The 16,383-nt window shown below is 43.0% G+C and overlaps 2 protein-coding genes across 2 annotated transcripts; both read right to left on the bottom strand.

Annotated features, from left to right (window-relative positions):
- Positions 1–1,400: 1,400 nt before the first annotated feature.
- On the bottom strand, positions 1,401–1,877 carry LOC130873716 (40S ribosomal protein S25). The gene has a single exon (XM_057768622.1). The coding sequence runs from the start codon at positions 1,826–1,828 to the stop codon at positions 1,451–1,453; it is 378 nt and encodes a 125-aa protein (XP_057624605.1). The 5' UTR covers positions 1,829–1,877; the 3' UTR covers positions 1,401–1,450.
- An 11,859-nt stretch (positions 1,878–13,736) lies between these two features.
- LOC130873502 (ferritin light chain-like) lies at positions 13,737–14,582 on the bottom strand. Its single transcript, XM_057768362.1, has one exon. It carries the CDS (start codon positions 14,580–14,582, stop codon positions 13,785–13,787), a length of 798 nt encoding a protein of 265 aa, XP_057624345.1. The 3' UTR covers positions 13,737–13,784.
- Positions 14,583–16,383: the final 1,801 nt, after the last annotated feature.

Genomic DNA, 16,383 nt, shown 5'->3' on the forward strand with positions numbered 1-16,383 from the left:
GCTATTGGTGTATGGTTTCTGAAATCTCTGTCCTCCTGACTCAACATTCTTAGTCAGGTCCTTGGTCAAACCATGCACCTTGGTATCGGCTGCGGTAGCCCTGCTGTGATGTCCTAGGACATTAACTGCTGGTTCATCCTCCTATTGTTCCAAGTTATCATTCACTATTTCCAGATTCCCCTTTTCTTTCCCATCTTCCGTCCTCCTGTCCCAGCCTGTCATCACGTCCATGTCTTCACTGCATTCTGTACCCAGTTGGAAGTTCTCTGCAGTTGAGACAATTGTCAGCTATCATGAATGATCTACATCTTTTTCTTGTCAGCGTCTGCTAAGGTTTCTTGGACTGATTCCTTTCTCCCAACCTGTGCCACGAACCAGTGACTTCATTCTTCCTATTCTAAGATGTAGATAAGTACAGGGTCATGCGAGTCAGGTCTGGTCTGTTGCAAACATATGTTTTTTTTTTTTTTTTTTTTTTTTTGATTTTTTCGAGACAGGGTTTTTCCGTAGCTTTTTGGTTCCTGTCCTGGAACTAGCTCTTGTAGACCAGGCTGGCCTCGAACTATCCGCCTGCCTCTGCCTCCCGAGTGCTGGGATTAAAGGCATGCGCCACCACCACCCGGCACAAACTTATGTTTTAAACTCAATAAAATATTCTACTCTGTAGTAATAAAATAATTACTCTGCTCTCTGAGCTTTTTCCTCCAAGACCCAAGATACTTTACCACCACCAGGATCTCAGAAGGAAGCACTCCTCTTGAAACACAATCCTTGCTCCATCTTTAGTGTCAATGTGCTTCTGTCTCCTCTAGAGCCAAGGCTTTGCTAACACCTCAGCTATTTTCTTCTATCCGCAGTCTAATGCCTCAAAATGATTGGGCTGGAGAGGTGGCTCAGTGGTTAAGATCGCTTATAGCTCTTCCAGAGGACTAATGTCAGTTCAGTCTTCAGCACTCATGCTGGACACTAAATGCTTGGAACTCCAGCTCCAGGGGATCCAACACCCTCTGCTAGTTCCTCTCTCTCTCTCTCTCTCTCTCTCTCTCTCTCTCTCTCTCTCTCTCTCTCTCTCTCTCTCTCTCTCTCTCTCTTCCTTCCTCTTCCCCGACCCCACAAACACTTTGTAAAAGTTTGGAAAAATAATGGTTTTATCGTATTCTGCTCATTCCTTGCCTGGTTTCTCTTCCTTGGCTTCCAATGGGCTTCCCCTGTTTCTCTACATTCCTTCTCATTCAGTTTTCCATCTTCTTTGTGGAAATGTTTGCAACACCCTTTGCTAAAGTCTTGGACTCTTCCAGGCTCCTGTCTTTGGCTTTTTCTCTGTGTTTTCTGTTTGGTGGATTGTACCAGTTCCCATTGCATTGATTATGGTCTTTCTTCACGGCCCATACATTTTTTTTTTGATTTAATAAAGTTTTATTTTTCCAAATGTACAGCTGATTGAACCTGTTCATGCATCTTCACCAGCAGCTGGGGCATCTCCACCCTTTGTGTTTCTGGTGTAAATTACTTGGGCTCTGTGCTTTGAAACCAGCTTGATAAGCCCTTTACTAAGGAGCTCCTGAAGAGCTGCCCTGGCCAAGGAACCACGAATCTTCAGTCTCTCAGAGACCACGGCTGGAGTAATAAGTTTATAGTTGGGAACTTCCTTACAGAGTTTGTCGTATGTAGCCTTGTCAAACAGGACTAGATTGTTGAGCTTGTCCCGAACTTTGCCTTTGGACCACTTCTTCTTTTTGGCCTTGCCACCGGACTTATTTACTGGGTCTTTGTCTTTTTTGGCCGACTTTCCGGCATCTTTCTTCTTCTTGTCATCCTTGGGCGGCATGATGAAGTTCGGAGAGTGGCGACGACCACTGCAGCCTCCCTAAGATGTCGGGAAAAAAAAGCGGCCCACACATTTTTATCTTTGACCCAGATCCTGCTACTGGATATTAGTCATGTAGTCAACTTCCTATCACATGTCTCTGTCTTGCTGTTCCATAGGTGTCTCTCACCCTTATCCCTTTGCTCTTGATTTCTTTGGAAATGCCATGGTGCCTAACATTTCCTGCATCCTCCATATAGTCCTGGTAACCTAGGCAGGTATATGCTACATCTCTCATAGTAGATGGCTTTTTTCTCTTGTCTTCACCCCCTGCAAATGCTCTCAGGTGAGATCCTCATTGTTGTCTCTTTCTTGGTTTACTGCAACAGAGAGCAGTAATAACAGCACTGTACTTATTTCATAGAGTTGTTGGATGAATTAAATGAGATAATTCAAAGAATGCTACTAATTGCTCAGTAAATACTAGTTTTTTTTTTTCTTAGTAGGATGGGGGAGGATGGTGAGTCAGCCAAGTAGTTAGAGACTAATCCTAGGAAGGAGGAAAGAACCCTATAGGCAAAGGTTTATTATCTTCTCTGTTAAGAGGAAGCCGGGCAAGACCGTTGTTTCCTATTCATTATGTGCTCGGCACTTAATGATGCCCTCTAATTGAATCTGCGGCACTGTGGACCTACATTTTTATCCTTGCTATTGAAAGCCATTATGAAGTTCAGTACTGGGAAAATGGCTCCGTGTGGGTAAAGTGCTTGCTGCACAAGCGTGAGAGCTGAAATTTAAATCATCGAAACCCACGTAAAAACTGGGCATGGTAGCCAACACACATCTGTAGTTCCCACAGCCCTATGGTGAGATGGGAAGCAGAGACAGAACCATGGAAACTCACAGGTCAGGCAGCCTGGTGCACACAGCAGGGGACAGTAAAAGACCCTAACTCAAACAAGGTGGAAGGAGGGGTTGACACCTGAGATTGTCTTCTGACCTTTCCAAGGGCACAGTGGGGTGCATGCACACACACACACACACACACGAGAGAGAGAGAAAGAGAGAGAGAGAGAGAGAGAGAGAGAGAGAGAGAGAGAGAGAGAGAGAGAGAGAGAGAAGATTTGGAAAAAAAGGATGGAAGAAATACATTTCAAAGTTCAAAGAAATGAAGGGAATTTCTGAGGTCCCTGAACTCATGATTTTATATAGGATTTGAATTAGTACCTGCTCTGCTCTGCTGGTGTTCTAGCCATGGAGCGCTAAGATGGAAAAGTCTGAGGCAGAAGGCCTGAAGCAGGACAGCAGGCCTCAGGTCACATCCCGTGCACGTCTTGGGTTCCATGTTGTGAATTCCCAGTGATTCCCCCTGTCTCCTCTCCTCCCTCTTCCCTGTTGATTTCTCCAAAGTGGCAGCTAGGAATTGCCCAGTGCCATGTTCCAGACATAGTGAGAGAAACTTCTGAGGTTGGATGATGGCTTCCAGAATGCCATGTGACTTAAGGCACTACCACATTGTCATGAATGTGGGCTGCATTGTGTGTCCTGAGGCAGATGGGGACAGAAAGTCTAAAAAAGGAACACCTGAGCCAAGGCGGAGGTTACTTTTCTGAATGAATTCCACCAGGTTTAAACCATCTGGCTGTGGGACTGGCATTTGTGGCCTCCGCGACTATAGGTGAGACTCCAGGCTTCCAAGAAAAACATCTGTTGAGCCTTGGGAGTGCCAAGTAAGATCTTTAGTGCTGAGAATCCTTCTGTTTCCCTGAAATTGCCGCCAGTCCGTTAATGTGAGACAGAGCTGCCCATATCTGTGTGGGAATCTCTAAGGGTGTGGGTTGCCTTCTTAAATATGAATGATTTTTTTCCTTTTAAAAAGGCCACAGCTACTCAGAAGAAAGAAATAGGAAAAAAAGATTTGTAATAAGTATTCTTCAACACTGAGGATTAGAGCTGGTCTCATAACTGTTTGAGGGCACTGGGGTCATGTTACAGCTTAAGTCTCATTTCAATGGGGTTCAGAGAAGGTACTTATAACATGAGCAGGTCGGGGCTTCATCTACCCCTCCAACCTTCTGATATTAACCTCCCCTCTCCTTCCCTCCCACACTGAAGCTGTCACTGAGGGGTTCCACCGGCTTCAGGGAAGCCATCCTCCCCTTCCTCTCTGTCACTCAAGCCACGTTTCAACATTCCTGTTCCAGAGACAAGCATGTGACCCAGCTTTGTTGTCACATCTTGGCTGTAGCTGCAGGTACCTCTGAGATTTGAGGGGACCACAAGTAGTCATCCGGCAGCTCACTTGACAATTTCTTTATAATACATTTTTTTGTGTGTGTATGCATGTGTGTGTGCTCATGTCTGTGTGTGACCTAATGTTTGACAGTGTGTCTAATGTAAAGAAGTTCCCTCTTTGAATCTGTCTTTAAGAGGGCTTTCTCCAGGATGTGGGGGTCAAGGCCTTTCGTGCTGGGGTGTGAGCCATTGGGGGTGTTTGCCTATAGGAGGTAACTAGAGCAAATAAAGAAGTTTGATGGAGGAAGGAAGCCTTGCTGACTCCAGGATGAACAGGCAGAGCGGACAGAACACTAGGCTTTGGGACCTAGTCACTTTGATGTTCTTTGATGAAAGAATCAGAAGTTTAAGGTGTAACTGAGACTTGTTGAAGCCCTGCTTTAGTTAAGGTTCTTATTGCTACGATGAAACACCATGACCTAAAAGCACGTTGGGGAGAAAAGGATTTATTTCTCTTACAGGTCTATATTGCTGTTCATTATTGAAGGAAGTCAGGACAGGAACTCAAACAGGGCAGGATCTCAGAGACAGTAGCTGATACAGAGGCCATGGAGGGGAGCTGCTTACTGGCTTGCTTCCTCTGACTTGCTCAGGCTGCTTTCTTATAGAGCCCAGGATCATCTGCCCAGGGATGGCCTCACCCACCAAGGGCTGGGCCCTCCCACACTGATCACTGATTGAGAAAATGCCTTATGTCTGGATCTTATGGAGGCATTTTATCAACTGAAGTTCCTCTTCGATGTCTCTAGTCTGTGTGCCAACTTGACACACAAAACTAGCCAGTACAGTCCCCAAGTTACTGTTTTGGCTCACACCTGGCTATGATATTTAAAATCTTCCCAAGTACTGTCAGTCTATCTATCTATATTTCTATCCATTTGAATTTAAGCCTTTTCAATGATATTTTAGGAAAGTGAAACACATCATTCTCAGGATAGTCTGAACTTTCTCTCCCCCCTCTGTATGTGTGCATGTGTTGTGCATCTGTACATGCTATTATGCTATTGTCTCCTTTGTATGTGTGCTGTGGAGGTCAGAAGAAGACATCTGCTATATTACTCTTTCTCTTATTGCTTTGAGACAGCGTTCTTTATTGAATCTGAACTTAGGCTGGCAATTAGCAATCTCCAGAGATTGCTCTGTCTTCACTGCCCTCCATTCAGTACCGGAGTTAAAAACACACATGACCATGCCCAGCATTTTATGTGGGTCTTAGGGTTTTGAACTCAGATACTCAAACTTGCCCAGCAAGCACTCTTACCTAACCCTGAGTCATTTCCATTGTCTCTTCCTCTCTTAAAGACTGGATTTCATGTAAGTGTAGACTGACCTTGGACTCTCTATATGGCTAAGCGGGATGGGGCGGGGTTCATGAACTCCAGATCTCCCTGCTCTACCTCATGAATGCTGGGATTACAATTGTGTACCATCGCCCTTGGCTTATGTGCTGCTGGGGATTATACCTAGGTCTTTATGGATGCTAGGCAAACATTGTACTAAATGAACTATGTCTCAACCCCAAGTCTAAGCTTTGTTAAGGGTTACAAGGTACCCCAGTCCAGGCTGCCTCCTTTCCTATCTTACCTGACCATCTGCTTATGGTCTGTACCATAATTGATAGGCTACGTTCTTGTCTCCTGGGTACTGGTGGTGGTGGTGGGCACCCATTGTGTGTTACCTCCATTGCCTTGTATTTGGACTTCTCTCCTATGCTTATCTTCCGCCTATCTGTGGTGGCTTGAGTTGACGTCACTTTTCCATCACAGCCCCTTCATACATCCTCCCTACTGCCTGTGTCACACTGACAATCAAGAGCAGAGAGAAACAAACGCCTATGCCTACTTGCTTGCTGTTTTTAATCTAGCTTTCTCCTTCCCAGCGAGTGGTTTCGCTCACAATGGGCTGGGTCTTCCTATATCAATTAACAATCAAGACAAGTCCCCATAGGTATAGACACAGGCCATCCTGATCTGAATAATTCCTCAGTTGAAAGTTACTCCCTAGGAAATTCTGGGTGTGGCGAGTTGATATTTAAAACAAACTATTACAACCAGCAGGTCTGGTGAGATCACATTTGTTGATATTGTTATTATGATAAATGGATTTCAACATGGAAGTGTGGAGGTAGCAAACATTCAAAGCATAACCACGAGCAGATTTGGCCTCATCTCTGGAGAGACAAGCGTTCTTATGTAGTAAACTCAACATGCTAAGGAAGCAAGGACAATAAGGAATACTTACCTAAACAACTGGTTATATAGAGCTATGGTCGATCAAAGGTATGGTGGCTACTCCAGGGCTAAAGGGTTGTACTGGCTGGTTTTGTATGTCAGTTGACTCAAGCTAGAGTCATCATAGAGGAAGAAACCCCAGTGGTGGAAATGCCTCCATGAGATCCAGTTGTAAGGCATTTTATCAATCAGTGATTGATGGGGGAAAGCCCAGCCTATTGTGGGTGGTACCATTCCTAGGCTGGTGGTCCTGGGTTCTATAAGAAAGCAGGCTGAGGAAGCCATGGGAAGCAGACCAGTAAGCAGCACCTCTTCCTGGCCTCTGCATCAGCTCCTGTCTCCAGAATCCTGTCCTATTTGAGTTCCTGTTCTGACTTCCTCTGCTGATGGATTATAATCTGGAAGTGTAAACAAAATAAATCCTTTCCTCCTCAACTTGCTTTTTGGTCATGGCGTTTCTATTTCAGCACAGCAATAGGAACCCTAACTAAGCAAGGGTCATATTAGTTTGTCTCTTTGTGCACTGTAAGAACAAGAATCATGGCTAATCTGTCCCTGATTTAATTCAGATAGGATAGAGAGAGCTATCAGAAATCACCTGTCCAACTCCTTTGTAGCTGTAGGACTCCTTCTGGAGAGAGAGAGAGAAAGAGAGAGAGAGAGAATGAGATTGATTCCAAGAGGCATTGTGGGTAGGACTGTGGACAAGAAGGTAGGTGATCTTGATGTCAGCTACCCAGTTTTGCTTGTCACATGCTTCCCAGACTTTGGAACTTATCTTCCCGGTCCAGGTGAGATTTCTAAACCCACTGGAGCAAAGAACTCAGGAACAGAAGCAGGAACGTGTCACAGGCTTTGCTAGCCTATGAATTTCTCGTCCTTAGAATTGTAATTACCTTTTCTTCACACTATTATATATTTACATATCTTAATGAAGAGATTACACATTTCAATTAGTATGTAATTGCTAGTTCTATTACTTAAAGAAAAATAGTCAGGGATAATTACACAATTATGAAATACAATTACAAAATGACATATTAAATTTAGAAAAACCTTTGAAACACTCTTCCTTCCCTCCCACCCTCCTCTAGCACAAAATATTTCTAGCATTTATTCTCTTTCTTCTCCCTCTACTTAAAGTACAAGCACAGCCCAGACTGGTCCAACACGGTCAAAGCGAGAGTGATCAAGGAGTCTGTCCTGGGGAGCATGGAGTATTTCCTCTTGCAGATGCAAGCCCTTGTGATCTGTTGGGAGTTTAGTAGCATCTTTACTTCAGAAACTTTGCATGGATCTAATCTATGAGGGAAATAGAAAAAGATAAGATCTCCAGAGTAAATTTGGAGTGTGGGGATCATGGGAGAGGGCAGAAGGGGAGAGGAGAGGCAGGGAGGAGAGCAGAGAAAAATATATTGCTCGATTAAAAACAATAAAAAAAGAAACTTTGCATGTAGTCCAAGAATCACTGGATCAGGTTTTGAAGATGCTATGTGATTGTTGAACAAATTTCTTTGTTGCTCTATAAACTGGGAGTGTGAAGAAAAAAAGGGATCAGAATAAAATCTGACTTCTGAAATTGGCCCCGGTATATTAGGGTTGGATTCCCTATAGAGGCTGTTGTGTGAAGACGTAAAAGTAAAATCTAAATTGCAACAGAAGTCCTGGGATATTAGAGATGCCAGAAACAAGACATTTTACTTGTAGATAGGCTTGTAGTCTAGCTCTTCATCATTCTCTCCATGGTCACAACCTCATCTAGCTTATTACATTTTTGCCTGGTTTCATTTGTCTCTCTGCTTCCATTCTCACTCTCTCTGTCTTGCCTAGGGCCATAGATTAGCCTCCACACAACATGACTGCTCATCCTTTGGCTTGACATCTCTTCATTTGCTCCACATTGCCACCTAAAAATAAGATATGACATCTTTAGCCTGACACAGAAAGCTTTTCATGCCCATTCAGCCTGAGGATTTGACCCACCCATTCAGCCTAAAAATTTGGCCTCCTCATTCAGTCTGAGGATTTGTAGAGACAGGAGCCCCAATTTGGTCTGGGATTTAGTAGAGGGCCCTGATGGGGAGTGGAAGTGTGAGTGACATCAGCGGCTTCCAGAAACTATAGTAAGAAATTCCTCTGGGAAAGAGCATCTGTGACCCAGCCAACCTCCAGTGCTGTTCTCTGTACATGATACCCAACCACATCAACAACCTACTATGCTCAGAAGTGCCTGCACACAGAGAACAACCACTTAAGCATCAGGTCCCCTGCATCTAGAAAAGTGATCACTGGAGGCTTGCCCTGCCTGCACCTACAGGAGCGATCAATGAAACCACAGACCCCAACTATGGGAGAAACAGGGACCCCCTGAAGAAGGTTTCCCTTGTACTCATTGAAGGAAGAGATGGGTAGACAACAGTGTAAGAATACACTCAACAGCATAAATAGCAATATGGCACCTTCAGAAACTAGTGATTCTACAACAGTAAGACCTGAACATCCCAATGCAGATGAAACAGAAGAAAACAACCTTAAAAAAGTTTATAAAGATTGTTGAGGCCCTTAAAGAAGAAATGAAAAACTCTCTTAAAGAAGTGTAGGAAAAGACAAACAAAAAATTGGAAGAAATTAACAAATCCCTTAAAGAAAGTAAAGAAAAAACAATCAAGCAGGTGGAGGTAATGGTCCAAGACTTAAAAACTAAAATAGGGACAATTTAAAAAAAAAACCCACAAACCAAGGGACTTCTGGAAGTGCAAAATTTGGGCAAACAATCAGGATCTACAGATGCCCAAATTAGCAAAACCAGAAATGAAGAGGGGGACAGAACAACAGACATAGATGAAATTCAGAGAGTACCAGGCCCATACATCAAAAATCTGTACTCCACTAAATTGGAAAACTTAAAGGAAATGGGCAATTTTCTGGATAAGTACCACATACAAATCAAGATCAGTAAGCAAATTAAATAGATCTATAACCGCTAAGGAAATAGAAACAGTCATCAAAAGTCTCCTAAGCAAACAAAACAAAACAAAAACAAACACAAACAAACAAACAAACAAACATAACCCCCAAACCATCCCAGGGCCAGATGGTTTCGGTGCAGAATTATACCAGAATTTCAAAGAAGAACTAATACTAATACTCCTCAAATTGTTCTACACAATAAAAACAGAAGGGATATTGCCAAACTCTTTTTATGAGGCTATAGCTGATACCCAAACCACACAAAGACACTACTAAGAAAGAGAATTATAGACCAATCTCCCTCATGAACACTGATGCAAAAATACTCAATAAAATATTGGCAAACCAAATCTAAGAACACATTGGAAAAATCATCCACCATGACCAAGTAGGCTTCATCCCAGAGATGCAGAAATGGTTCAACATATGAAAACCTGTCAATATAATCCACCATACAAATTAACTGAAAGAAAAAAAGTACATGGTCATCTAATTAGATGCTGAAAGAGCCTTTGACAAAATTCAACATCCTTTTATGGCAAAGGTCTTAGAGAGAGCAGGGATACAAGGAACATACCTAAACGTAACAAAGGCAATATACAGCAAGTCAGCAGTTAATGTCAAACTGAACAGAGAGAAACTCAAAGCAATCCTACTGAAATCAGAAACAAGACAAGGTTGTCCACTCTCTCCATATCTATTCAATATAGTACTTGAAGTTCTACCTAAAGCAATAAGACAACAAAAGGAGATTAAGGGGATATAATTTGGAAAAGAAGAAATCAAACTTTCACTATTTGCTGATAATATGATAATATACATACATGACCCCAAAATTTCTACCAGGGACCCTGCAACTGATAAAAAACCTGTTAAGTAACATAGCAGGATATAAGATTAACTCAAAAGAATCAGTAGCCCTCCTTTATACAAATGATAAACAGGCTGACAAAGAAATCATAGGAACATCATCCTTCACAATATCCTCAAATAACATAAAATATCTTGGGGGTAACTAACCAAATAAGTGAAGGACCTGTTTGACAAGAACTTTAAATCTTTGAAGAAAGAAATTGAAGAAAACACCAGAAAGTGGAAAGATCTTCCATGCTTTTGGATAGGTAGGATTAACAGTAAAAAATAGCAATCTTACCAAAAGCAATCTACACATTCAATGCAATACCCAACAAAATCCCAGCAAAATTCTTCACAGACCTCGAAAGAACAATACTTAATTTCATATGTAAAAACAAAAAACCCAGGGTAGTCAAAACAATGCTGTACAATAAAAGAACCTCTGAAGGCATCACAATCCCTGACTTCAGACTCTACTACAGAGCTACAGTACTGAAGACAGCTTAGTATTAGCACAAAAACAGACAGGAGGACCAATGGAATTGAATCAAAGACCCAGATATCAATTCACACACTCATGAACACTTGATTTTTTGACAAAGAAGCCAAAATTATAAAATGGAAAAAAGAAAGCATCTTCAACAAATGGCGCTGGCATAACTGGATATCAACATGTAGAAGAATGAAAATAGATCCACATTTATCACCAGGTACAAAACTCAAGTTTAAATGAATCAAAGACCTCAACATAAAACCAACCACACTGAACCTCACAGAATAGAAAATAGGAAGTATCCTTGAACACATTGGCACAGGAGATCTCTTCCTAAATATAACTCCAGTAGCACAGACACTTAGAACAACAATTAATAAATGGGATCCCCGGAAACTGAGAAGCTTCTGTAATACAAAGAACACAATCAATAAGACAAAATGATAGCCTACAGAATGGGAAAAGATCTTCACCAACTCTACATCTGACAGAAGACTGATCTACTAAATATACAATGAACTCAAGAAACTAGATATCAAAAGAACAAATAATCCAATAAAAATGGGGAACAGACTTAAACAGAGAACTCTCAACAGAGAAATCTCAATTGTCTGTAAGACACATAAGGAAATGCCCAGCTTCCTTAGCTATCAGAAAAATGCAAATCAAAACAACTCTGAGATTCCATCTTACACTTACCTGAATGGCCAAGATCAAAAACACTGATGACAGCTTATTCTGGAGAGGATGTGGGGTAAGGGTGACACTTCTCTATTGCTGGTAGGAATGCAAACTTGTATAGCAGCTTTTGGAATTAATCATTATGGTGGTTTCTCAGAAAATTAGGAATCAATCTACCTCATGACCCATCAATACTACTTTTGAGCATCTATCCAAAGGATACACCATCATACCACAAGGACACTAGCTAAACTATGTTCATAGCAGTATTATTCATAATAGCCAGAATCTGGAAACAACCTATTTGCCCCTCAACCAAAGAATGGAAAAAAATGTACATTTACACAAAGGAGTACTACTCAGTGGTGAAAAAAATAATGAAATCTTGAATTTTGCAGGCAAAGAGACATACACGGATCTGTATAGGAAGGAGAAAAATCCAAGATCTCCTCAGCAAATTGTAAGTGTGGGGGACAGAAGGAGTGTGGAAGGGAAAAGGGAGGAAGGAAGTGGAGTGGGAAAAATGTATAACTCAATAAAAACAAAACAATATTAAATTCTCATGGAAAAAAAAAGAAAGCTTTTCACATTTGGTCCTCAGTAGCACCTTCCACCACCATGTCTGCCTTTCTGTTCTAACCCACAGCCACACTGACATTCACTCAGCTCTGAGCACATATCACCTTCTCAGGATTAAGGGCTTTATTTGCACAGGTAACTCCCTTTCCACTTCTTTCATTTCAACTCCCTGCCCGAGACATCTCTGATCCACTCTCATTCGCTAATTTTATGCTCCTTTCCCTCTAAACTCTACACATGGTTTACCTCACTGAAACCTCCCGCATCCCTCATCTCACAACAAGCAGCTCCACCTCCATTATTCACTGTGCATGCTTATTACCTTGTTGAATGCCTTATTGAACCTCCATTATTTGTTTATAGATCTTTTTCCAGCACAGGTGATGAATACCTTCCAGCAATTCCATCAGTATTTATTTGTTGTACACACAGAATGTGCCAGACAGTGTGTGGGTGCTGGAGCAAAGAGATAAGAGTACTAATTAACACTCATATATTCCTACGCCATAGCAGAGACTATTCAAAGCTCTTTGCATGTATTAATTTAAAAGGCAACACCGTCAGGAGCCAGGAGAGAGAGAGAGAGAGAGAGAGAGAGAGAGAGAGAGAGAGAGAGAGAGAGAGAGAGAGAATCTATATTTGGCTATGAACAGGGTCCAATTCCCTTCCTAAGAACTTGGAAATAGAGAATAAAAAAAAACCCAGTCACATGTCTCAAGATTAAAGAGTAGTATACACAACTATGATTGCAAATCTAGTAAGTGGGGGAAGGTAGAGGTTGAATCCACACCTTTAACCTCCAAAGCAAGTGGCCTTTATTGGAGTCCACATGTGTTCCAGCTTTCTCATCTGTCAAGTGGCAATAGGAGCATCGTCCTTTTTAAAACCTCATTGGTTTTATAGAGACTCTTAAAAGTATAGGGATCTGTATAGATGTGAATTGTTGCCTCATTTATACACCTCTTCAAGCCACTCACTATCTAGGTGTTCTACGTTGCATGTTGCTGCCCTTATGATGTCACGAATCTTTGGTTGCTCGTAGGTTTCTCTTAGCACCTGTACTGAAGCTATGGCATTTGAGTTGAAATATTCCATCTTAGAGGGAGGGAAGGGCTCATAAGACCCAGGAGGTTGATCAAACTTTCATGAGTCAGAGATTTCAGAAAGTTACAAGATTCGTAAGTCCCTTTCCAAAGGTCCCAGGTAGCTTCTCCTACGGCCTGAGAGTGAACTCCGTGGGATTCTAAGTCATTGAATCTTAGTTGAGCTAGAACAGAGAATAGGAACAAGGGTTCTCAGAGAGTAGTGGATAGGGGCAGCAGCTAGGTGGCAGACTACAGATATCATAAGGAGACTGGACACTGTCCTACAAAAGTGGGCAGATGGTCTTCAGTGAAGATGTTGCATATTGGTCAGGGAGCTCCAGTGGTGCAGCTTTCGTGAGCTGTCACCAAACTGGGTGAGCTTTCTGGTGATGCAGATGCCTTTTGAGTCATCCATGTTCCTATAAATAATCCCCACAGCCATGTACCTGTGAGTAATTCTAATAAACTCCTTGGTTCATCAGCTGGTCAGAGGTAGACTTGTTTCTTTTGGTCTACAGTTTGTTTCTATATGGGGTGAATGAATAGCTGTTTTATTCATGTCTTCCCAGGAAGAGTCACAAAATGGCACACAAAGAATGAACCATTTATAATCAAGTGGAACATTTTTTTTTCTGTTTCAAAAGGCTTTATTTTTACTTGGTCCAAGACTTGAGAGGGGCTCCAGGGAGTTACAAAGATGCCTAGTGGCTTCTTGAGAGGTTCGAGTGAAGGTTCTGAGGCGGGCTGGTGCAGAGCAGAGGTGGGAGCCCCTTGGAAGGAGAGGCCTCCTAGTCATGCTTGAGAGTGAGCCGCTCAAAGAGGTACTCGCCCAGAGACGCCTGGGGCCCAGTAGCCAACCTGCGGAGGTTGGTCAGGTGGTTGTCCATTTTCTTGATGACCTTCACCTCCTTATCTATGAAGTGGTTTTCAAGGAAGTCACAGAGATGAGGATCTGTGCGGGCAGAGCCCAGGGAATGAAGATCCAAGAGAGCCTGGTTCAAGTTCTTCTCCAAGGCCAGGGCAGCTTCCATGGCCTCCTGGGTTTTACCCCACTCATCTTGAGATGGCTTCTGTACATCCTGAAAGAGTGCACGGCCTCCGCGATCGTTCTGCAACTTGAGGAGATGCTCGGCGCCCTCGCGCTTCTCCTCGGCCAATTTGCGGAAGAAGTGGCCTACACCCTCCAGAGCCACGTCATCCTGGTCAAAATAGTAGCCCAGCGAGAGGTAGGTGTAGGAGGCCCGCAGGTGCAGGTTGGCCAGGCGGTTCACGGCGGCCTCCACTTCGGTGGAATAATTCTGACGAATCTGGGAGGTTATGGTTGAGACGCAGTCTGGAGCTACCCGCAAAGAGACGGTGCTGGCTGGTCCTGGGAGCTGAAGGCGGCGAGGTGATAGTCCCGGAGGCTGAGGCTGCAGATGAGGAGCGGTGGAAGCTAACAAAGGGAGGCCCCGGGTCTGTTCCGTCCAAACACTGTTGAAGCAAGACACAGATCCACGGGATCTCCGAAGGCTCTCAAGTGGAACATTTGAAGCTGCCTCTATTTCAAGAGCATTGGTCTCTGTACCCTTCTCACCACCAAACATACCTGAAAATCGTTTTTGGTTTATTTTTTATTATTATTCTCTCATATATTACATCCCAACTACAGTTTCCCTTCTCTCCTTTCCTCCCAGTCCTTCCTCCCTACCTCCCTCCTCCCCCATATCCACTCCTCCTCTGTTTCCCTTCGTTTCCCTTCAGAAAAGGGCAGGCCTCTCAGGGATAGCAACCAAACATGGCATACAAGTTGCAATAAGACTAGGCACATTCCTTTATATTAAGACTGGACACAGCAACCCAGTGGGAGGAAAAGGGTCCCAAGAGCAGGGAAAATAATCAGAGACAGTCCTGCTCCCACTGTTAGGAGGCCCATATGAACACCAAGCTCCACAACCATAACAAACATGCAGAGGACCTAGGTCAGATGGATACAAGCTCCCTAACTGTTGGTTCAGTCTCTGTGAGGCCCTATGTACCCTGGTTTGTTGATTTTTGTGGGCCATTTTCTTGCGGTGTTCTTGACGCCCGGTTCCTACAACCCTTCTTCCTTGTATTTCGAAGAATTCTCTGAGCTCCACCTAAGGTTTGACTGTGGGTCTCTGCATCTGCTCCTGTCAGTTGCTGGATGAAGCCTCTGATGATGTTTAGGTTCCAGTCTAAAGGTATATATGGCAGGGCAGAGTAACAGGAATCTCTTTTTTAAATATTTACTTATTTCCCAATTGTGTTTGGTTCTGTCCTAGGTCTCTGGGATGTCCAGCCTCTGGTTCCTGTCCTTCCAGGCATGTCAGGCATTGGGTCCCTCCTGTGGCATGGGTCTCAAGTTGGACCACTCATTGGCTGGCCACTCCCACAATTTCTACCTCACCTTTAACCGTGCAGCTTGCAGGCAGGGCAAATTGTAGGTTGAAGGTTTTGTGGCAGGGTTGGTGTTCCAATGCCTTCATTAGAAGCCTTGCCTGGTTACAGAAGATGGCCAAATCAGGTTCCAAAATTCCCATTACTAGGAATCTTAGGTAGGGTGACCCTTGTAGATTCCTGGGAGTTTCCAATGCACTAGGTTTCTACCTTGACCCCAAAATGTCCCCCAAATCCTGTCATCTTTCCCAGTAACTCTCTTCCCAGCTGCCCCAGTCAACCTGAGAAATCTATTTTATTTCCCCTTCCCAGAGAGATCCATATGTCTTCATTTGAGCCCTCCTTGTTACTTAACCTTTCTGGATCTGTGAACAATATTATGATTATCTTTTACTTTACAGCTAATATCCCCTTATAAGTGAATACATACCATGTTTATCTTTCTGGGTCTGGGTTACCTTGCTCACGATGTTTTTTTCTAGTTCCATCTATTTGCCTACAAACTTCATGATATTATTCTTTTTGACAGCTGAGTAATACTCCACAGTATAAATGTAACACTTTTTTTTCCTTTTTTTAAAAAAAGATTTATTTATTTATTATATACACAATATTCTGCCTGCATGTATCCCTGTGGGCCAGAAGAGGACACCTGATCTCATTACAGATGGTTGTGAGCCACCATGTGATTGCTGGGAATTGAACTCAGGACCTCTGGAAGAGCAGTCAGTGCTCTTATCCTCTGAGCCATCTCATCAGCCTCCGTATTTTTTTCTTTATCCATTCTTTGGTTGAGGGGCATCTATGTTGTTTCCAGTTTCTGATTATCATGAGTAAAGCTGCTATAACCATGGCTGAGCAAGTGTGCTTGTGGTTGGATGGAACATCCTCTAGGTATATGCCCATGAGGGATATATCTGGGTCCTGAGGTAGATCAATTCCCAATTTTCTGAGAAACCATCATGTTGATTTCCAAAGTGGCTGTAC

The sequence above is a fragment of the Chionomys nivalis genome, chromosome 4 (genome assembly GCF_950005125.1).
Source record: "Chionomys nivalis chromosome 4, mChiNiv1.1, whole genome shotgun sequence".
Taxonomy (NCBI): domain Eukaryota; kingdom Metazoa; phylum Chordata; class Mammalia; order Rodentia; family Cricetidae; genus Chionomys; species Chionomys nivalis.